The sequence below is a fragment of the Procambarus clarkii genome, chromosome 14 (genome assembly GCF_040958095.1).
Source record: "Procambarus clarkii isolate CNS0578487 chromosome 14, FALCON_Pclarkii_2.0, whole genome shotgun sequence".
Taxonomy (NCBI): Eukaryota; Metazoa; Arthropoda; class Malacostraca; order Decapoda; family Cambaridae; genus Procambarus; species Procambarus clarkii.
Genome location: NC_091163.1, coordinates 10,520,676 through 10,545,193, shown reverse-complemented (window position 1 = coordinate 10,545,193; position 24,518 = coordinate 10,520,676). Strand labels below are relative to the sequence as shown.

Here is a 24,518-nt window from a genome sequence, read left to right as displayed (position 1 = left end):
TGCAAAAAGCTTTTAGTGTGTGTCTTAAAAAAATAGCATATAGCAAACTTTGGCATCTTGCAAACACACGACAAGCAGAAGCCTGTTGCAGTCAGTGACCATCATATGACACCATCATGTGACACCTGTGACACCATCATGTGACACCTCTCACACCATCATGTGACACCTCTCACACCATCATGTGACACCTCTCACACCATCATGTGACACCTGTGACAACATCGTGTGACACCTGTGACAACATCGTGTGACAACATCGTGTGACACCTCTCACACCATCGTGTGACACCTGTGGGGGGGCGAGGACAGGAAGCTGGCGACTTCGACAAGCCGCCAGCTTCCTGTCCTAGTCGAGGCCACTAGGGTTAGTGGCCCTCAGGTAAATCAGCAACATTTCTTCCCATTATCCTATTCCAGCTCCTTGTTCTCGTACCCTTATTATGTGCTAAATAGAAGTACAGGTTTAGCACTTTCCCCTCAGTTTCCTTACCTTCTTATGTCAGGCTGCTCACCTACTGCTGTTCTCCAAGATTAACACTCATCTCCCAACACGTTAGGATATGTGTTCTTGAGACACATGGGCCCAATACTGGCTGACTCCAGATTTTCTTTGCTAAATTAAACTATTTAACCACATTGCCTCCTTTTATTATTTTTTTCTCGTTGGTGTCTTCAAATATGTATCATGCACTGTACTTGAGCCATCATCACCCCTGGACCATCTGGTGCAGCACACAGTTTAGGTAACGTCAGCCAAAGGGGCCAAAGGTGTGGCACCCCTCGAAAACTCCACAGGAACCAAGTTCAAAAGGAGAGGTTAAAGGAACCATAGGAGTGGCTGAATGGGCTTGGGAGCAGGTAAAGGGATTACAGGAGTAGCCACAAATGCCATGCTCAGAGGCTGCAGCTGTAGTTACAAGTATGGGAAGCATTAATGTTTGTCCATACTTTCAAAGTTGGTCCCGTCGCTAACAACGTATAAGGTTCATCAATGTAACCGAAGCAGTCAAAGATTGAGGAAAGATGTACACGTTCGTAAGTACTTGCGTAACTGCTTCGTGCAAATCTGCTCTTGGTAGAGCAGATTTGCATCCGAGAATTCAAGCTTAGCTAATCTTGTCTTTGTGCATATACCAGTTCTCGCAGCTGTAGCTATATTAGCTGTGTGTTACGAACCAAAATTCCTCGCCCAAGCACGAAGCCGTGAAGTCCACGCCATCTGTGAGTCCGCTCCCAAAAACCCCACACCATGGACAACGCCATCTAGTGATGACAGGATATGCCGGCAATAGGCGCTGGATTCCTGTCCTAGTCGGCTCGCGAAGTAGCCACTGCTGACCTCTGGGGAGGTGGCGCTTAGACAGTGAACGTTCTATGGAGCGAAGAGGTGGACGTTTGTGTCTAAGCTAGTAAGGGATGTTTTCTAGTGGTCCCAGTACTGATGACGTGTCTACTTTCACAGAGTCAACCTAGGACGGTTGTGAGGTACGTTGAATCAGTCTACCCAAGGCAGCCAAGGTCTCTTCACCAGTCTGCTTTGTAGAAGCTGTGAGCCACCCCCGGACGAACTCTGTTGAGTGTGATTGCCTGCCTGAGGAGTGGCAGTAACGGTTGATTGTTGCTGCCGAAGGCGGCTAGTTTATTGTGCACCCCATACTCATCCCGTGAGTGGTAGCGCAAAAGCATTACAGAGGGCACAAAAGGTCTTTATCAGACCTCGTCTTAGATTATTACATAAACAATTTCTTCTATCCTTAACACCTTATAGTTACAATGTCAGCTAGTTAAAGTGCTATTACAAGAGCTACATATTTACAGTTAGTCATCATACATTAATGGTAGGTCTTATCGCTAATACATAATAGTTTGACCAATGGGGATATTAGTCATAGGGGAGCTGCTGTTTATTATTAGTCCTCACAATACACTACTTGTTTCTGAATCTCGTGTCGTTCATCTACTGAGAAGCGAAATGTGGATACAGTGCAAGGATTTCAGATAATTTATCCATGGTAATAAGATAGGTTGTCATATCATACAGAGTGAGGTTAGATTTCTCCTAAATGGCTCAATTTTACTACAATCAAAGATAGTGCTCGAGTGTGTCCCTGTCTTTGTCCACACACTTTACACTTTACTTCATCTAGATCCCTATACAAGCCGAACTGCCAGAGATACTTGTAGCCAAGTCTTATACGAGCTGTGACAACATCTGTTAGTCTGACTTTGTTACTTGCCCCATACACATGTTTTACTTCACACATTTCATTGTGATGAACAATGGACCTGCTAGTTCCAGTTTGCACAGTTCTACTTTCTTCAAATTCATCCAGGAGTTCTCGTCTAATGACACTTTTAAGGTACCTATTTGATAACTTAAGATTCCGTTCAATATTGTCTTTATTTACTGCAGCCTTAGCAAGGGCGTCAACTTTGTCATGTTCCTGCATGCCAATGTGAGAAGGAATCCACAACATTTTTATATTTACCCTCTTGCTAAGTATTCTTGTATATCTACGTCTAGCTTCCAAGACAAGCACGTTATTATATGATTGCAAACTGTTTATTGCTCGTAGTGAGGAAAGGGTCAGAAATAATTAAGCTGTCTGCTTCAATGTTGTCAATAATTTCGAGTGCTTCCAGTATCGCTACCAACTCGGCTTGCATTGTGGACGCTCGGTTACTAATTCGGATATTTTTGAATTGTGCTGCCATCGGGCTGATGAGCAATAACAGCACTTCCTGCCCTCCCTGTAGCTGTATTGAGTAATCAGTCAGTGTATATGGTCTGTGCAATGTTGTTTTCAGCTTGTATATTGTGAATGTGTTCTATGGTGCTTAATTTAGCAGCAAGCTGAGCATGAGGGTTGTTTGTGATTAGTTTCTTAGTGGGGTATGCAGGGGTCAGGATGTCAAAAGGTACTATCTGCCAGGGTGGAAGGAAGTGCTGTACTCTTTCATCTGTATATACATCGTGCAGTCCCATCATTTTAATGAGTGGCTGTTCTTTGAATCCATTTAGACTCGCTAGTTCCATTTCGTATGTGTTCTAACAGTGCAACTGACACAATGGTTTTTGTTATCACGCAGAAGCTTTAGTCCCATCATAAGATTAATTTCAAATATTCTATCTCTAATGCTAAGTATATTTATTTATTTATTTTTTTTTTTAGCTATATACAAGAGTTGTTACATTCTTGTACAGCCACTAGTACGCGTAGCGTTTCGGGCAGGTCCCTGAAATACGATCCCCGCCGCGAAGAATCGTTTTTTCATCCAAGTACACATTTTACTGTTGCGTTAAACAGAAGCTACAGTTAAGGAATTGCGCCCAGTAAATCCTCCCCGGCCGGGATACGAACCCATGACAGCGCTCGCGGAACGCCAGGCGAGTGTGTTACCACTACACCAGAGACTGTGACTTTGCGCATATTGAGAACTTTGGTAGTTATAGGACAGCCAAGTATAATTCTGAGTGCTTCATTTTGCATTTTTTCCAGTCTATCAATACTTTTGCCATTTTGCAGGACCAAAGCTGGTGCATGAGTCTATCAGAGACCTTATATACGCTAAATACATCATTCTTGCTATTCTAATATTAACACCATATTTCGGGCTGTACCCCACTACAGTTCTGAGAGCCTTGAGTCTGTGTCTACATTGTTGATGTAACTTATTGACTGCAGTTGCGGTTCAAGGAACAGACACACCAAGGTATTTGAAAGAGACATAGTCCTTTGGTATGTTATCTATCTTAAGTTTTCGTAGTCCACTTCTGCGGTTGCCAATTTGTCTGTTAAATACCTTAGTTTTAGCAGCGTTGATTACAAGACCAAGGCTCTCACAAGCTGTATGTATACAATTTAAGACTGCATTTCGCGGTGGGTTTTAGTATGCACAAGGATGTCATCTGCATAGCTGATAGTGATGTTTGCCGGACTAGTTGGGATTGATTTTAGTAAAGCATTAATTAGAACATTAAACAAGGAAGGACTAAGTACTCCTCCTTATGGGGTGCCTAGTTGCATTACTTTAGTTTCACTCTTGTAGCCTTGGAACAGTGCAGAGGACTTCCGGTTGGTAAGATAGCCTCGTATCCATTGTAATAAATATCCCTATATCCATTCTCGCTAATTCATACATAATCACTTCCCTATTAGCAATATCAAAGGCATTTTTTAAATCAAGAAATGTGTACTTGTGCCTTTTATCTCCATGAACAGTAAGAAAGGTTGATACAGTTGTGTGCACTTTTACCATGTGTGAAACCATTGATATCAGGTGACATGTGCTCTTTAACTCTATACAATAATCTATTAAGCAGCATTCTCTCAAACGTTTTGCACATGCAACTGGTCAGTGAGATGGGACGGAAAGCATCAGGTTGGCCAGGCTTTGGTACAGGTACCGTAAGACTGGTGGTCCATGATACTGGCAACTGCCCAGTGACATAACTGGCATTAAACAGTTCTAATAATGGGTTACCAGGTACACGATGTAGGAGTCTAAGAATATCATAGGTGATACCGTCCTCACCAGGAGCAGTGCTACTGCCCCTGGAGAGGGCTGCATCCAATTCATAATCTGTATATGGAACATCACATTCATCATGTTGCTTGCTCAACATGAAATTTGAGAGAATTTCTGTCTGTGGACCTCTCCTGCAATTTCTCCCTAGTGCTAGCTGGTAACATTCCAAAGCTGGAAACCTGAGCCCATTTTGTAATTAACTGATTGGCTTTCTGTAGCGAGTTTGGGTGTGACACTTGTCTATTTTTACCAATAATTTTGTTTATGCCTTTCCAGGCTTTGCCCAGGGGAGTATGCAGGTTAAGTCCACTAACAAAACCCTCCCATTCATTTTGTCTCAGTTCCGTCATTCTCTCCCTTGCCGCTGTAAGGGCGGCCTGAAACAGTTTTAACATTTGAGGAGTTCTAAGGCTCTTATATGCTTTACCTGTCTGTCTAGCAATTGATTTAAGCTCTTTCAGTTTAGCATCATCACAGTACTGGTTGTGTCTGACTTGTTTACCAGTACTTTTTGTTTGGCGTGACTCACTATTTTTGATGGCCTCATAGGTTTTATTTATGAGGTCATCATAAAACTGTTGTACATTCTCAGGCTCATAATTGTTATACCAATGTTCTATGCTGTCTATAAAGAATTTTTCTTGCTCTTTCCTTAATGTTAGTCTGCGTCTTCTCAGCTTAGTGCCAGGTAGGTCAACATTAGCCACATGTATGTTAGCTGCTATGGCTAAATGGTCAGACATTAAGTCATCCATAATATCAGTCTCATGAGTTGTGTATGACAGGTTAAAGCCAATGCACCTATCTAGAATACCTCCATATATTTGCGTTGGTTGATTCTTACTGATAATTTGAACATCACCAGAAGTGCCAACAATCTTCTCCCGTTGGTGTTTGTAAGTTGATCCCCTAATTGTTTGTGTTTAGCATTTAAATCCCCAATTAATATTGTAGAATCAGTATGTGCAAAACTAGGTAGGTCAGTATACTGGAAGAGGCCAGTTGGTGCATAGGCATTCAAAACATTAAGTGTAGAGTTACCAACATGTACCCGGATACCATGATATTGAAACCCCTCTCGTTGTTGGGCGGGAAGTGGCTCATGTGGCAGGGATTTTTTTTACATGAGAAACGTATTTTTTGATCTGGGATTATAACACTGATAACTAGGCAGATTCTGCGGGGTTTTACCTGCGAGAGTTAGGGTTTCTTGGAGGCAGACAATATCTATGTCTTCAGTCATAACCTTATGATGGTCTGAATACCGTTTTCTAAGAGAAGCAATATTCCAACTGAGTATCTTGATGACACTGTACTTGTTTTTATGAGATTCAGAGGCCGCCATTGTTCTTTTGTACTTTATCAGTCTGCTGTTTCAGGAAAGCAAGTATCTCCCGATACCGGTTGTAGTGCTTTATTACAGCTTCTTTTTCCTCTTCAGTCAGCACATCACCTGTCACCATTTCTTTAAAGTTGTCACGGCGGAACCATCTGGGATGTGGCGTGCGCGGCCCGAGGCGGGCATCCACGTCCAGTTGAACTTCGTCATTATCACTACAAGCGTCACTGGTTTCACTTTGTTCGTTATCACAATCACTTTCATCATTTCCACTATTATTTTCCTTCAAACAGAGTTTATTAGACCCGGTATCAACATCTTGATCGTCATCATCATTAAAGTTCTCACCCTCAGTGTCACTGTTCATTGTCAGGATCAGTTGCGTCATAATACTCATCAACAGCACTATGCGTCAGTAACGGGGTTCGCCGTATCCGGGGCTGGCTGGTGGAAGAGACCACCCACTGCGGTGCCGACCGAGGAGAGTGACCAGCGAGTCACACGAGGCTCCTGGCTAGGGCTCGCAACCCTAGTATTAGTCGTGGAGTGGCCCAACAGCGAGGCTGACTAGTACCTGCCAGCTACAGGCTGGACTGTGGTTGTAGGCCATCACGACAAGGCACCCAGCTGGTGGGATTGTGATTTGGCTGGCCTGTGGCCAGGGTGGATTCATCGTGGGTTCTGGGCCACGGAAGAGGAAACCAGGAAAGGCTACCCAGAGTGAGCATCGCCAAGTGTCCAGTGTCTTCGGAGGAAGACGAAGATGTATATACTGTGTAGTAATAATTCCCTTTTGTGACTTTAATTTACATATGGTGGTGGGAAAGGAATATATAAATTAGTATACTTGTGTATTATTGTACCTCCCCCATTGATTTTACTTGCGTTACGGAGCTCACCCCTTGAAAGCCTCTACTAACTTGGGGCTGGATACCCAAAAAACTAATACCATCAGAAAAGAACCTGGTTGCGTCCCAGTAGGGCCGTAACATTGTAGAACAATTGTAGAACATGTCCTTTGATTAGTTACCCTTCTTTATGACTCAATGAAATCCCAATATTTTTTGCGCTGAACAAACATATACCACCGTTTACTTTGAATTTATTGGTCTTTGCTACTTGACCCATGATATTTGCTCATACAGATGATGCATTGCTTTCCATCTAGTTACAGCCCCGCTCCTGTGTCAGGTAAGTCCACTACGGGCTCACCATAGCCCGTGCTACTTGGAACATTTTGTTCCGAGTAGGTGAATTTTAAATTTTAAACAAGAACAGCTTCTTAATGTTTGGACATATACAATCTTTAACCGTACACATTACACATGGAATGAATAATCTTAACTCTCAGATATTCTGTCCTCGACTGATGCTGACAATTCACAAGCTTTTAAATTAATACTCTTATGACAAATTTGTTTCTATTTTGATCTCTATGGTTTGTTCATTCATGTCCTCAAACCCCTACCTTGAAGTGTTTCCGGGGCTTAGCGTCCCCGCGGCCCGGTCGTCGACCAGGCCTCCTCAGATTAAAAACAGCCTCCCCCTAACCCTTCCCTGAAAATTAAAATTCCCTGGAAAGGTTTTTAGCCGTGGTAAAATCTTTTTCAATCTTAATAATCTTTCCTAGGCTTTTTTTTTAAGTCCTAATTATATTAGCGAAATATTTCTTGATCATAATCATCTTTTTATAATCATAAATCGTCATGATTATAATTTTTATAATCATAATCATCGTAATCATCTTTTTGTCATCAATTTTTTGTTTAAGGAGAATTTTTGTTTAGCAGGAGAAAGCGCAAAGCCATTACAACTTTATAGCACTTGGAAGGGGTAAGGGGATATGGGGTAGGACGGGGGGAAAGAATGGTGCCGAACCACTTGGATGGTTGGGGATTGAACGCCGACCTGCATGAACCGAGACCGTCACTACCGTCCAGTCAATGTCCATCTGGCTGGACATTTGGGTCAAGCTCTTGCCACTTTTACTGCTAGCTCTCCATATTTCACCTTCTTTACTTACTTCACATGTTCAGATTCTGTTAATCCCATTTATGAAGATGTTAAGGCTGGCTAACTTCTCTTCCCATGGAATAGAAACAAATCTGGGTGAGAGGCTGCAGTCCCTTCTAGTCTATACAAATTCTATACAAGGTGTTAACCCTGAATAGGTGGTCTTAAACTGTAAAAAAGGACTCATAGACCTGTCATCCACCACACAGACAGAAACGGCAACTTGCATGAAAAATCCTAATTCTTCTTCAGTTCCTCGCAATCCCACCAACCAGAGCCAATGAAAGGTGATATACACACATTAGGATCCCAGGGAAGCATATCAAAGAAGTGCTTAGCAATGCTAGGAAATTTCAAAATGATGGGCAACGTTGGTCATTAAAGACACCGTGGAATGGCCGGCCTGGGACGAACATGATGTGAATGGGGAACCAAGGAAAATGGATCGACAAACAGTGCATCCACTGACGCAGAACGCGTGACATGCTGGAAGCGATGTACCGTTGCAACTGGTTGCACCAGAAGGCACATCCCCCCCGGCCAGATACACCAAGGAATTCCTTCCAGAAGCCGTTTCCATATCCCCCTGAAAAGGACACGGCCGAAGGTGAAGAACAGGTCAAAGGGCCAAAAGTACAGAACCTAAGCCTTCAGAAGCAAGCATGAAGCTCCCTTACCTGACAACCAGAGGCAAAAACCAAGAAAAACAATGCCTAAAGAAAAAACAGACAAATGGGTACCTGGTTAATGGGGTTCTGGGAGTTCTACTCCCCAAGCCCGGCCCGGGGCCAGACTTGACTTGTGATAGTTTGGTCCACCAGGCTGTTGCTTGGAGCGGCCCGCAGGCCCACATACCCACCACAGCCCGGTTGGTCCGGCACTCCTTGGAGGAATAAATCTAGTTTCCTGTTGAAGATGTCCGCGGTTGTTCTGGCAATATTTCTTATGCTAGCTGGGAGGGTGTTGAACAACCGAGGACCTCTGATGTTTATGTTTGTTTATCTTATGTTTGTTTATCTCTGATGACCTCTGATGTTTACGTTTCTGCCCGAAACGCTTTGCGTAATAGTGGCTTTAGGCATTGTATGTACTAGCTCCATCTATAAAGCCAACAAACTTTGTAAAATCTCTTTATGTATGTACCTTACCTAAATAAAAATTATTATTATTATTATTATTATTATTTATACAGTGTTCTCTGATTGTGCCTATGGCACCTCTGCTCTTCACTGTGAGAGGCACGATCTTCCTGCTCTAAATCCATGTTGACCTGGATTGTGGAGGTCATTGGTCTCCATGAAACTGGTGACCTGACTCCTGATCACTCTATCAAATACTTTTATGTGGGACGTTAGTTTAACTGGTCTATAATTCTTTGCCAATGCTTTGTCCCCTCCCTTGTGTAGAGGGTCTATGTCTGCTGCTTTAAGCGCATCTGGTATCTTTTCCCCGTGTCCAAGCTCTTCCTCCACACTATACTGAGTGTCTGTGCTACTGGCACTTTTTATTTCTTTATAAATATTGAATTTCATGAGCTGACCCGGGGCTGAGTGCATGGGCATGTTGTCAATTAATCTTTCAAAATCAGCCACGCTGGTGTTGATATCATTTATATTTACAGGGGTTTGGATATCACGCATGAAGAGGTTGTCCGGATCTTCCACTTTCATGCTGTGTATCGGAGTGCTAAACATGTCCTCATTCTGTTTTTTTTTTAGGATTTTACTGATTTCTTTGTCATCCTGTGTGTGAACCTTCACTTGTAAGAATAAGTCCAATACCGACAGTAGTTCTTGATTTTGATTTCAACATTTGTTTCCGCCATCGATCCCTGGACCCTAGGATTTATGAATCCTGAAGCACTGTCCACTCGGCCACCATGCCCCGTTTTAGTGGCCTGGTAATGCCTGGTAGTGCCTGGTAGTGCCAAGTGGCCTATCATCTCAAGGGTGAACTCCCGAACTCACCAGAGATATATAACTCGGTGCAGAAACAACACTAAATGAGCATTTAGGGAAGGGACACCTTAAATTTGTGCAACCTAAAACACAGATTAAACTACAGCTACATAACAAGTACGGCTTGTAAACACACGCTCATGAGTAAAAATTAAGTTAGGAATACTGTAATAAGTAAAGACCAGTGACAGGGAATAGTGGCTGAGGCCACATCAGCGACAGAACTGAACCTGCTGATTGCTAGGAAGCTACTGGTTGGTGGCTCTGTGAATGTGCACTGGAGCTTTAGGCTGCACAATGAAACTAATATAAGCAACTTTATTGCTGCTGCTGCTGCTATCAACTGGGAGTCTGAACTAGGTAACATAGTGAACATGAACTTTGCGGTGCAAACATGTCTTCTCAAAACTCTGAGCCTCTATGATACCCACTGTCCAATGCTAACTAAGCAAGTCACAACTAAAAGGCTAAACAATCCATGGCTTACTAAGGATATATTTAAATCTATTAATAAAAAGACATGACCATGAGAAGAAGTATAGGTTAGGGATCATCTCCAAAGACGTTTCAAGGAGATACTCATCAATGTTATCCAAAATAATTAGGAGAACCAAAATAAAATACAGTACCTGTACTATGAAAATAAATTTGATCAAATTAAGGACAGCATTAAGAAAACATGGAACACTATCTCCCAAATGTTAGGATCAAAGGTCTTGAATAAGAAGCCAATACTGTACTCCTATCTAATGACGATGGTGTGCTTTCGGCCTCTGACACCGCTATTAAATTTAATAGTTTCTTCTCATTCATTGGCATATCCCTAACAAATTATATTCCATCTTCCCTAACTAATGTTTAAGGACTACCTTACAGAAAACTATTCATAATCTCTGTACCTAACTCCCACAAATTCCTCTAATGTTAATGAGATAATCATTTTCTCTTAATACTAAGTCAAGTGCCCTTGCTCAGATACCAACTCTAATATTCAAAAAAACCTCTAGATTTCTAGCTCTGGACATTGCATAGCTCTACAACAAATCACTTGAACTCCAAACCTTTCCTGATATTCTAAAAAACAAAAAAACAAAAAACAGAGTAACCACAATCCATAAATGTGGTGATCTCACTGATGTCAATAATTTCAGACCTATAGCAATTCTGCCAACCTTATCTAAAATATTTTAAAACTAATCTATAAGCAGCTTTACTCTTATCTAACTAAACACAATGTACTTAGCTCTTGCCAGTATGGCTTCAAACCCCAAAAAAGCACAAATGATACTCTGATTAGTATGATTAACTTGATACATGCAGCTCTTGATAAAATTAGTTCCCTGTTGGGTTGTGTGTTGACCCACATAGGCTTTTGACACTGTTAACCACCAGAACCTTCTTAAATTTTATCATTATGGAGTCTGAGGTCACTCCCTCCAATACCTTCAGTCTTACCTTACTGACAAGCTCTGACAGGATGTTTCTGTGAATGATTCAAATTCTCTCACCTTACCCCATCAACATTGGTGTTCCACAGGGTAGTATATTTGGCCCTCTCCTCATTCTCATCTACATTAATGACCTTCCAAATGTGTCTCAACATATCAAGCCACTTTATTTGTTGATGACACAACATTCATTTTCTCCAGTCCTGACCTTCTTGCTCTAAATGTTACAGTGAATACTGAACTAAATAAAGCCCATCTTCGGCTAACTGCTAACAAAGTCACCCTCAACATTGACAAAACCTTCTAGATTTTGTTTGGTAATAAATCCTCAGATCAAATTAATCTAAGAATTAGCAATATTCAAATTAGTAACAAAGTAGATGATAAATTCCTTGGTGTTCTCACTGATAAGCTGAATTTCCAGGGCCACATTCAAAATATAGCAAAAGAAAGGTTCTAAAACAGTTGGCATTCTTTCTAAAATCAGATACTATGTACCTCGCCCTGCCCTGGTGGCACACTATTACTCATCTATTCTTATCTCAATTATGGTATTTGTGCTTGTGGTTCTACTACCCAAAATCATCTACATCCTCTAATCACACAGATCTGCTATTAAAACAATAACAAACTCTGGCCCCAAACAGCATTCAGCACCCTTACTTAAATCTTTGAATATGTTAGATATTAAGTCACTGCACATCCTCTCATGTGTACTCAATATAATTTAAAACTCTGAACTGAAATGCCAATTCTGACCTTAAACACTTCCTAGAAGGTTGTAACAGAACCCATGGGTACCACACTAGAAACAAATACCTTTAGCGTCCCCATGGCCTGGTCCTCGACCAGGCCTCCTATGTTACACACTCCCAGGAAGCAGCTCGTAGAAGCTGTCTGACTCCCAGATACCTATTTACTGCTAGGTGAACAGGGGCATCAGGATGAAAGAAACTACCCATTTGTTTCCGCCTCCACCGGGGATCAAACCCGGAACCTCAGGACTAAAAATTCTGAGCGCTGTCCACTCAGCTTTCAGGCCGTCCTGTGTACAATTTGACAATTTGTATGCAATGTATAAACTAAGAAAATTGTAGTCTTCTGTTTATTTAGTTAAAATTACTTCTGCTGTTTTGTTTCAATTTCTGCTGTTCCATCTATCATGTAATTATCATCATTCTTTTTTCCCTTTTTTAATTCAATTTATGCTTTGATCTCAATTAGTTTCAAGTTTAAGTCTAAGTATTTTTCCCACATCTTGCCTAAAATGCTGTGCATATTAGTGGCTCTAAGCATAGTATGTACTAGCTCTATCTAGAAATCCAATATTGTTTGTAACTTAATAAATAATAAATAAATAAATGTTTATTTAGGTAAGGTACATACATAAAGAGATTTTACAAAGTTTGTTGGGTTAATAGATAGAGCTAGTACATACAATGCCTAAAGCCACTATTACGCAAAGCGTTTCGGGCAGGAAAAACATTAATGACTAAAGCTTAAAACTAATGGGTAAAAAGAATAAAATGTGTTGAGAACAAATAAAAATAGAGGTAAAAGAGGGAGGAACATGGTTGAAAAAGCAGCACAAATACAATTACAAATTATTACAGAAAATTACATTCAAACAGCGTTGTTTTGAAAAAAAAAAAAAAACATACATGGGTTGACAACAAAGGGGTAAGGTAGGTTACAGGGAATTTATTAGGTAGTGCTTCGTTTTTATCTTAAACTGGTTGAGAGAGGTACTGTCTTTAACATGGTTGGGAAGATCATTCCACATTCTGGGTCCCTTGATTTGAAGAGCATTTCTAGTATGATTAAGTCGTACTCTAGGAATATCAAAACTGTATTTATTTCTGGTGTGGTGCTCATGGGTTCTGTTACAACCTTCAATGAATCTTTTGAGGTCAGGATTGGCATTACAGTTCAGCATTTTATATATGTATAATACACATGAGAGAATGTGCAATGACTTAATATCTAACATATTCAGAGATTTGAGTAGGGGTACCAAGTGATGTCTGGGGCTAGAGTTGGATATTGTCCTAATAGCAGCTTTGTGTTGAGTAATTAGAGGACGTAAATGATTTTGGGTAGTAGAACCCCAAGCACAAATGCCATAGTTGAGATATGGATAGATGAGGGAGTAATAGAGAGTCACCAGGGCAGGGCGGGGTACATAATATCTGATCTTAGAAAGAATGCCAACAGTTTTTGAAACTTTTTTTGATATATTTAGAATGTGTCCCTGGAAATTCAGCTTGTGGTCGATGAGAACGCCAAGGAATTTACCATCTAATTTGTTACAAATTTGGGTATTGTTTATTTTGAGATTTATATGATTAGAGGATTTATTGCCAAACAGAATATAAAACGTTTTGTCAATGTTAAGGGTGAGTTTGTTGGCAGTTAGCCAAAGATGGACTTTCTCTAGCTCAGTATTTACTGTGGCATTTAGAGCAAGGGGGTCAGGACTGGAGTAAATGAAGGTTGTGTCGTCAGCAAATAGAATTGGTTTGAGGTGTTGGGAGGCATTTGGAAGGTCATTAATGTAGATGAGAAAGAGGAGAGGGCCAAGTATGCTGCCCTGAGGAACACCAATGTTGATGGGTAGGGTGGGAGAAATTGTATTATTCACAGAAACATACTGGAGCCTGTCAGTAAGATAAGATTTGAGGTATTGCAGGGAGTGTCCTCTGACTCCATAATGATGTAATTTAAGAAGGTGGTTCTGGTGGTTGACAGTGTCAAAAGCCTTACGCAGGTCCTCAAATAACCCAACAGGGAACTTCTTTTTATCAAGAGCTGCGTGAATCAAGTTAATCATACTAATAAGTGCATCGTTAGTGCTTTTTTTGGGTCTGAAGCCATATTGACAAGAGCTAAGTATATTGTGTTTGGCTAGAAAAGAGTAAAGCTGCTTGTAGATTAGTTTTTCGAATATTTTTGACAAGTTAGGCAGGATTGATATAGGTCTGTAGTTGTTAACATCTGTGTGATCACCACATTTGTGGACAGGGGTTACTCTTGCTTTTTTTAGAATGTCTGGACAGGTTTGGAGTTCAAGTGACTTGTTGAAGAGCAATGCAATAGCAGGGGCTGAAGATCTGGAGGCTTTTTTGTAAATTAAAGTTGGTATCTCCTCGAGGGCACTAGACTTGGTTTTAAGGGAAAGGATTATCTCATTGACATCAGTGGAATTAGTAGGCTTTAGGAACAGAGACTGTGGATAGTTACCTGTAAGATAGTCATTAACATCAGTACTGGAAGATGGAATATCATTTGCAAGGGATGACCCAATGGAAGAGAAGAACCTATTGAACTCAATAGCAGAATCAGAGGCTGAAAGCTGACCAACGTTATTGGACAGGAGTGTTGGTTTGTTATTTAAAATCTTCTTTGATCCCAATATTTGTGAATTGTGCTCCAAGTTTTTTTAATGTTGCTCTTTATTTGGGTAAATTTATCTTCATAGTATTTAGTTTTGGCTCATCTAATTATTTTAGATAGCAATAACGAGTAATTCTTTGAGAATTCTTTGGAGACGGTTCCTAACCTATACTTCTTCTCAAGGTCGTGTTTTTTGTTAATGGATTTAAGTATTCCCTTTGTAAGCCAAGGATTGTTAAGCCTTTTGTTTGTGACTTGTTTTGTAAGCATAGGACAGTGGGTGTTATAAAGGCTAAGAGTTGTTTGTAGAAAAGATTGCACTGCTAGGTTGATGTCCCCTATGTTACCTAACTCGGACTCCCAGTTGACATTATCAGCAGCAGTTATAAAATTGTTTAAAGCAGTTTCATTGTGCAGCCTAAAGCTTAACTCCCTTGACTCAAGAGGTGGTTTGATAATACACTTATCTTGTATTCACGACATTGTGCTTGTGGGGGTTGAGCTCTGCTCTTTTGGCCCACCTCTCAATTGTCATTCAGTCAACTGATACTAATTTTTTTTCCACACACACACACCCAGGAAGCAGCCTGTAACAGCTCTAACTCCCAGGTACCTATTTACTGCTAGGTAACAGGGGCATCAGAGTGAAATTAACTGCCCATTTTGTTTCTGCCATCACCGGGATCGAACCCGGACCCTAGGATTACGAGACCAGAGCACTGTCCACTCGGCTATCAGGCCCTCCATACTTGTACTCGCCTAGTATTTCAGCCCCTTAAATGGAGGTCTAAATGCATGTCCCCACCTCTGAGTCATTACCTGCTGTGATTTGTTCCTAACCGTGTTATGTTTACATAGATATGTTCTCTACTGCTTTCTACCCTCATGAATTCCATCACTGGGACCCTGAATCAAGTAGCAGTCTTTTCCCTAGATATTTCGTATTACAAAAGAATTAATCCTTTATTTATGCAGTAGAAACTGTCACACAACTATAGTATGGCATATTGGTTATAGCTATTAAAGGACAGAAGCAGCTATACATACAGTCAGCCATGTTGACAAATATTTGTAGACAGTACCGTATTTAGGACTAAATAAAGATTACTTTGCGATGATTCCGAGGCTTTGCATCCCGGTCCGTGACCAGGCCTTGAAGGTTACTTAAATTATTTTACATTAATGGATATTTAAATAAAAGCAAATTGTTAACCTGAAATTGTTTATTACTTGAACCAGTAGAGGAAAAGCAGTGGCTGGTACCCAAATGTGATAGTTGTGGAGTAGTTGTGGTGGTGGTGGACTGGTAATTGTAGTGGTAATAGTAATGCCAGGACCTGAATCTGGTATTCAAGCTCAGACTCGGGAAGACTGACTGGTTACTGCAGAAGCATAATGCGGAAGGATGCCCCTCCAGGCTGGCCAAGGATTGTAGTGACGAAGTGGCTTAGGCGAGGCCCCCTCCTTCAACAGCAACAGCGGTGCGAGGCACACGGTGGGAGGTGCAGGATAGGCGAAATTGATGCTTTGTACACTGATGTGGTTGCACCGCTGGGTTAGGAGGGAACACAGACTGGGCAGATGAACCAGGCCTGTTGTACAGAGGCACCCTCCAGAACAGAGCTAGTATAGGTTCTGAAGAGATGTGGCCAATTGAATAAACACTGATCAACCCAAGACCAATTGACTATTAGGGTTTTAGGAGGTTGAGGGGGCATAAGAAGTTGGAGAAGTCACAGAGGCACCTTGGAAAATGGGTTGAGGAAGTTATGAGTGCCTGTCTCGAGGAACAAACCCCAGTGGCCCAGTTACAGCTACCAACCTGAATGCCACCATCCAAAGTTGCCAATAACAAATGTCTAAATGACAACAGTCTGGACTACATGGCCACCAGGCAATACATGTGTGTAACTTTTTAAAATCATAAGCATTTGACTTCCATTTGGTTCCAAGAACAAGAAATGCTCAAGTGACAGCACTTTAATCACTTCAGAAACTGTAATAGAGGTAATAATTCATCTCAATGATTTCAATCATTTATAACAACAGCTATGTATCTTGAAACCAAATAGGAGTTAAATATTGTTGATAACATTATGGGCCAGTTGAGGATACCTTGGAACAATGGAACCCTTACCATGGCATTGACACGATTGGCGGGGCAGAGGTATAGCAAGGACAAACATAGCTCTCATTATATTACAGGAACCCAAGTCATACCTGCACCCACGCCACTTGTGAATGCCACCCACAGTAGGAGACATCGCAAAAGCAGCTCTATGTATGCTGGGCAGAGCCTGATGCATGTTACGGCTGCAATGGCAATACCTTCCTACGCCAGCGAGTGGAAAGAAAACGGGAGAAAAAAGGCTTTTGTCCTTTTTTCCTTATATTCAAGAGTCAACAAAATAAATATAATATAAGAAAGACAAAGAAGAAAAGGCATGAAGGTGAACAAATAATTATATAAAATGTAATAAGACTGAAAAGGAAAGACAACAAAAGAAATTTGTTTGGAAAAAATAAAACATAGTAATAATAAATTGGTGTACTATGTGGAAAAGCAAGTAAGCACTGAGCACTCAACCAAATATTAATTAATATGAAGCAAGATTCTTATCCTTCAGATGAAATATTTTAATCATATTTCTTTCCACCCACAAGTGTTTAAGTGCTGCGTAACTAATTCCAAGAAGTGAACCATGGCGGGTAAGAAGTCCTCATACATAATCTAAATATAACAGCTAAACAAACTTGAAGAGTACTATGAAAAGAGCCGTTTACCTTAATACTTGCAGAACAAACAAAATATGTCAATTTGGTTGTACAGGAAAGTTTAAAATATGACTAAGTGTGAAAGTGATTGTGCGATTATAATTTCCAGATTACCAGGTTGGTATAAGACTTTTATATCTTGCCATATTTTTCTACTAGCATTCAGGCAAAGGGGCTCAAAATGTGTCATCTGAAAGGTTCTCCAGCGAGGAAACTGTTACATACACTAGCGCAAAACCAAGTGCTGTTCATAATCAGACGACAAATGTGGTACCATTGGCGATTTTGAATGAAATATACAGTATGGTAGTACAGTACTTCAAAATGACTTCAAATTTCTGTTGCAATAAGTAATTGATTCTTACTGATGCAATATTTAAATATCATAATCACCAATCATATCATACAGTCTATTGGGAATACAGGCAGAATAGAATTTTTTCATAACCATAATCAAACAGAGCGTCTACATGGAACGCACCTACAACCAACATTAATCTGCCGAGGCTTTGGCCAGCATCTTCAAACCTAACTTAAAACCAGTATTGGAGAGGATAGTAGTAAACCAATTATTTGTTCTAACAACATTTACAATTAACACAGCCAATCACATTTCAAAGCCAATCTATGTAATAAACTTTAGCTGATTTCAAGTTAAGTTTTAGAATTCTGGCCTTCTTACTGCCCAACACTGAAGGCACGGAAGGGAAAGGGCACAGTGCAGGCAACTTAAGACATGTTCACTTGTGGTTCTGTCAACCCAGTATTTCTAATGACTGCTGCGGGATATTGTACACCATCAGGTGTAACTCCCTCTTAGGCTAACTGGTCACTGAACAGTAACCAGGAAGTGTAAACAGCGTGATGTAGCAAACATTCGTACAGTCGGTAAGAATGCTGCCGTACCAATAGTCACAATTTAGCCAGTTTTTCACATATGCAAGTTTCCTTTAACTGCATCCTTAATACTTCCAATATCTTTAATGGGGCAATCAGCAGTAGGTCTCAGCCCCATAGCATCCAAGCAAGTCCTCAATGATTAACTGAAAATTAGATACAGCTATAGCCAATAACACTCATGCAAACACCTAAGAGTCTACCACACATAATGGGTATGCAACATGATCACATCATCTGGAAATAATTATTCTGCATAAAATTCATCATATCTTTAGTATTTAACAGAACAGTGATCCAAATCAATATGAATTCATATAATAATCAAATAATTCTTGTTCTGATCATATCTCATACCTTATAAAGGCAAACATTGCAACCATTCCCCTTAGTACAATGCAGAATTGATTAGTATCTCTTGGTGCTTTATCAACATTAAAAAAAAACTTTGCACAACACAAACAGTAGAAGGAATTGTGGCATTAAAGATGAATGAGGAATTACTTAGATGCTAGGGGTTGAAGGTTGGCGTAGGAGTGAGGTAGCACAGGTGGGGTGGAGGTGGGGTGCGCCCCGGGCCGCCACCCCACAGTCATGGGTGCAGCACATGGCATGCCTGTGCTGCACCAATCAGCTTCTAAAGAGTCACCTGAGTGAAGTATTTCAATGTTCATGGTACTACAAAATCAGTGGGCATTTTATAGAGTATACATCATTTCCTGTTTTGCATACATTGTTTTGTTTTGTGAGTTTGGAATTTTGATCCCCTGTAATAGTTTATTTAACTTCCTTGTCGAACTGTGGTACGGTGTCAACCTTTATGGAGTAGTGGAGAATGTTGCGACTTGAACACACGTCAAGTCCCCAAATGAGTCAGTCCAGGATCTACTGACCTGAAGAGAGAGGTGGTTTGTGGAGAGTGCTGACAAGGCTTTTTTTTTATATAGCATTTTCCATGCTACATTATATTTTCCTTCTTTAAAAAAAATTTAACAAAAAATTGCTCCAACAATGTATCAAAAATAAACTTTGCTATAACTTTGCGTACAAAAAAAGACCATATTATAACAATGGTCCATTATATTCCACAAACTTTTGTACTAGTTAACTAAACAGCGGAGCCCTGATATCAACAGTGCCCACACTAGCTAGACGAGGAGACAACACCACTTCAACACAAGCCAAGAGGCTATGTTAGTGTCCAATGACTCGTCTTTGTTGGCCGCGAAATTGACTGGTGCAGCCAACAAGTGTACACAGGGGGTCAGAACTCAACACAGGAGCCTCAGGTGCATTTACCGTATGCACACACATGCCTACATGCACACAAATGTGCCCAAGTGGCCTGGGTACTACACAACACAATGCTCTCTGTTACTTGATGCACCTTTGTCACAACTCGTGTCTGGGGCCCAGGATGGGTGACAACCAGTGCAAGTGCACATCACACTCATTATATAACGACAAAGGTATTACCTGAATGTCTCTTGAAAGGCAATCACTAGAAGCATTTCATATCTGCTGTAAACAAAATCACATTCTATAATGAACAAAATAAGACCCTACATGTACAGTACATGAACACAAATCAATCCAACAGCTATAATGCAAATAATCTACTTCAGACAATCCCCCTGAGATCTGTGATGTGTTTCAAGCTCAGGTCAACCAGCCTGGGCTCCAGAGGCAAAACAAGCAAGCAAGCGAGGTCAAGTGAGGAAAGCCGCCGACACACACAGTCAATCCTAAGCTCCAACATCTCCGTCTCTTTGGTATGTTGCTTGGGGCGTGACGCTGGCATGTGGGCAGGACTTGTTTACGATGTCATCTCTATGACCTCACTGCATCCGTGGTGTCATTGGTACGCGGGTAATACGCCCACTGCTAGGGGTTGATGACATCTGGATAATTGCTCTGATACGACGTTGGGCTGACTGTGAATGAGAAAGAGCAAATAGTTAATATAAAATGTACATCAGGGCCAATGAACATTATCAATATTTCATAGAGAAAGGAATATGTTAATGTTAAATTTAATAAACTGTGTAGTGTTGTGTTCTCTACAATTTTTGGAAAACTCAGTAATGCTCACAATTTTTTACCTGACCTCTCACGAGAATACAAGTATTGTAAATAGGAACATTGAAGATAAAAATGGGGTAATGTTTACTAGTGAAGTGGAAATTGTAGATGTGAAAATTTGATGGGAGGAGCTGATGAACAATGTGTAAATTTGGTTGTGTCATTTTAAGGAAAGTGCAAGATACAATGCCAAAGGGAAAAGTGTACCAGTGGATGAGGTATAGGCAGAAATTATTAAATGAAAATGGAGGAAGAGGAATATAATAGGTATTGGTTATTTGCTAGACAGTATTACACTGCACATAAATAATGGAAATAACAACTATCATTGTGTTATTGAATAAAAATAAAGAGGAATGTATTAAGTGTAAGAATTATTGAGGCATTAGTCTAAGTGTAAAACATGATAGCAATTTTGAAGATTACACTGATTGATTGATAAAGATTAAGCCACACACCAGAGGTGGCACGGGCATGAATAGCCCGTAATAGTAGTACACTATATTTGAGAAATTGGTGTATGATAAACAAAATGGGATCCATGGTGTAAGAAGCCAAGTAGAACAAATACCTGCATGGAGACTGTGTGCTTATTTATCAGTGACTACATGAGAGTTAGATCTAGCTCTTTATGCCCTGCTTCCTACGCACTTATGCCTTGTGCCCTAATTACCTCTCTCAGTATTAGCATCATATTTTTTTAATGCTATAGATGGAAATGGCATCAACAACCTTTTCCTGGACACCACTTGTGAGAATTTCCATACATCTCTCTGACTTGACTTCTAGCATCCACTGGTGTCCCTTTGACTTATCTCTTATTATTAATTTAAACAGGCTACCTTTGTTCACTTTGTCTATTCCTATCAGGATCTTTTATGTACTGGTAAATATATAATTTTATATAATTCATATATTTTTTAAATATGGGAGTGCCACCTCTGGCTGGAAGAGGGGGACCATTAGCCTCAGAGGAAAGAACACATAATGCATTAGAGGGAATGTTTAAATCCTCTCCAATACAGTTTCTTTGTTTTTCTCCTACCACCTCGAGATTACCTTAAGGTGTTTTTGGGGCTTAGTGTCCCCACGGCCCGGTCATCGACCAGGTCTCCTGGTTGCTGGACTGATCGACCAGGCTGTTGGACGCAGCTGCTTCCAGCCTGACGTATGAGTCACAGCCTGGTTGATAGGTATCCTTTGGAGGTGTTTGTCAAGTTATCTCTTAAACACTGTGAGGGGTCAGCCAGTTATGCCCCTTATGTGTAATGGAAGCGTGTTGAACAGTTTTGGGCCTCTGATGTTGATAGAGTTCTCTCTCAGAGTACCTATTGCACCTCTGCTTTTCAACAGGGGTATTCTGCACATCCTGCCATGCCTTCTGGTCTCATGAGGTGTTATTTCTGTGTGCAGGTTTGGGATTAGCCCTTCTACCATTTTCCACATGTAAATTATTATGTATCTTTCCTACCTGCGCTCAAGAGAATACAGCTTTAGGCATTTTAGTCGGTCCCAATAGTTTAGATGTTTTACTGAGTGGATTCTAGCAGTATCTCTCCACACTCTTCAGATCAGCAATTTCTCCAGCTTTGAAAGGGGCTGTCATTGTGAAGCTGTATTCAACTCTAGAGAGCACTAGCATCTTGAAAAGTATCACGACGGAATAGCATCTCTAGTGTGAAAGGTTCTTATTATCCAACCTGTCATTTTCTTGCAGTTGTGACGGCTACTTTATTGTGTTGTTTAGAGGTAAGGTCTTACGACATGAGTACACCCAAACCCTTTAAATTGCTTTTTGGTTCTATGTTATGATTTAGTCATTTTAAGGAAAGTGAAATTCAAGTACAGTACTAACCGCCATTCCACCACCAAGGAAATCAAGTATTGATAGGTGGGCATTGTTGTACGTGTTGTGTATAGGTAAGATGGTGCCCAAGGTCTGGAGTGTAACATGATACAGTCATGCCTGGCCTGTGGTCAAACAGTTGGTAGGGAGAGTTAGTGTCCCTCTGGCTGCTGAAGGCCCCACCAAGTCGTCTGTCCAGCCTGACCATAGTATACCACCACCAGCCATCTCTCTCTCCTCTTCTCTCTCGTGTTTTGTACATGGTTTCTGCTTTCATATTTTCACTTTTTCCATAACACAAGAGCTGGAACTTATATTCATTAACACTATCATGCTCCGAGCCCTCCTATTATCATCATCATAAGTTTTTCTCCTTAATGTAATCCGAGGACTATCGTGCGCGTTATAAACTAAAGTCCAATAGAGTAAGTAAAGAGTAAGTCCAATACTGACCTGTACAGAAAAGAAAGGGCCTACGATGTGGACGGTAGTTTCTTCTGAAGTAGTGGATCCTTGTTGGGGAAGCTTGATTACTGAACCAGTTTGACGCTGAAGATCACGTACATTCTGACCTCCTTTACCAATTATGCGTCCAACCTTTATGATAAAAAACAAACAACTATTAGGCAAATACAAATGACACAACAGGAAAACTAAGCATACACAATACCATGACAACAATCAAACTGGTCCTTCTCATTGTGATAACCATTATTAGGTTACAAATTACAGAAAATCGGATGACCTGTGCAGGATCATGTTTAAAAGCACAAACTACAAATATCTTACAGACCTCATGAACATGATATCACACAACTACCTGTGGGGGTTAAATAATGCTATGTTCTTACAGCATCAGATGTAAATAATGATCTGAATTAATAGTTCTAGCCATAAGAATAACAAATGTCACATCACAACAATTATTCAGCTTTGTACCACATTTCAGTCACATGCTGCTACGACCTCTGATATAGCTCTTTATTTCCTCCTGATGCGCAAGACATAATATAATTTACCAGTTAATTTATGTTCATGAATGCATTTGGAATTATAAACATTGGGGCAGGAGGGGGGTAAAGCAACAAGAAAAGGTCACAAAAATGCAACCAAACATCGCAATAACAGAAAGAAATCTGACAAGTATCAAGATGTGGGTTCCGTGCCAGTGCTACATAAGTACAGTACTCCACGAACGGTCCAGTTTGTTCTGATATCTGTTCTGATAATACATACATATGCTATATATTGTGTCTTGGAGGATTCTATTATTTAAGTTCCAACTTGAAACGAGCTGATGATGTTTATGCACACTTCAAGTAGGGTACTTGGTGTGGTGCTCAATCTAGCAATCTTTCTCCCTTCTTTATTCTCAGTCTGGCATTTATATGTACTGGGTTGAACTCTTGTTCAAAAGAATTAGATTTAGTTTGGTTAAGGAGCATTTTCCATCACTGAACCAGTGCAACTAGATAGTTGTGAATTTGATTTTCTCTAGATGTTCCACAAATCCATGCATAATCATTTTCTCGTGCATTCTGCAGGGATCAGCTGTCAGAATATTGGCTTTGAATTTAATGCCTTTTCTCAGTTTTCCTTCACAATTTGTTGTTATAAGATTTGTCTAGCTGGAGGGAAGAGTGGCTATAAACATCATTCATTCTTCTCTCATTTCATTTTGTGTGTGTTTTATCTTTGATCATATACAAGTCTGCATTTATTCACTTTTCCAGTCAATAATCTTGTACTTGCCAATGTGGTCCATAAGGTCAGAGAGGTACGACGTCATTTATAGTCTTACCGGACAGATAAAGCCTCGTCTATAATCGACCAATCTCAAGTAGTTTTCAACATATTCTCTAACTGTATTCAAAGACTCTACCTACTCTATTTGCGTCATGCAAATAACAGTATTAGAACCCTTTGGTTTTAATACCCCATAAATTATAATACCTTTTTGTCCACCAATCTATGTTTCCATGTACAGAATTCCAGAACCATTTACAACCTGCTCATTCTAGCAACCTTCAAAACTCACTCGTTTTACTGCTTCTGCATAACTCTTCCCACATCCCTTCTCATATTATCATTTAGTTTTTCCTTGCTCACAAATAATAGCTGAGAACTTTCCCATCTGTCTTTAATCCAATTACCTCCTTATTTTTCCATTTTAGTTCATGTTTCGTCATTTCTTCCCCTTCCATTTTTCCTACCTACTAGCATCTCCTCTGAGT

The 24,518-nt window shown here is 40.4% G+C and overlaps 1 protein-coding gene across 8 annotated transcripts in view; it reads right to left on the bottom strand.

The window, feature by feature from the left end:
* Positions 1 to 15,889: 15,889 nt before the first annotated feature.
* Positions 15,890 to 24,518, bottom strand: part of Imp (IGF-II mRNA-binding protein) — a 426,087-nt gene continuing 417,458 nt past the window's right edge. For all 8 annotated transcript variants that reach the window (XM_069324365.1, XM_069324366.1, XM_069324370.1 and 5 more), the window contains 2 exons: positions 22,738 to 22,881; positions 15,890 to 20,290 (listed from right to left, as the gene is read on the bottom strand). In XM_069324365.1, coding sequence (XP_069180466.1) covers positions 20,195 to 20,290; positions 22,738 to 22,881 — 240 coding nt within the window. In that variant the 3' untranslated portion in view covers positions 15,890 to 20,194. The remainder of the gene's footprint in view (positions 20,291 to 22,737; positions 22,882 to 24,518) is intronic.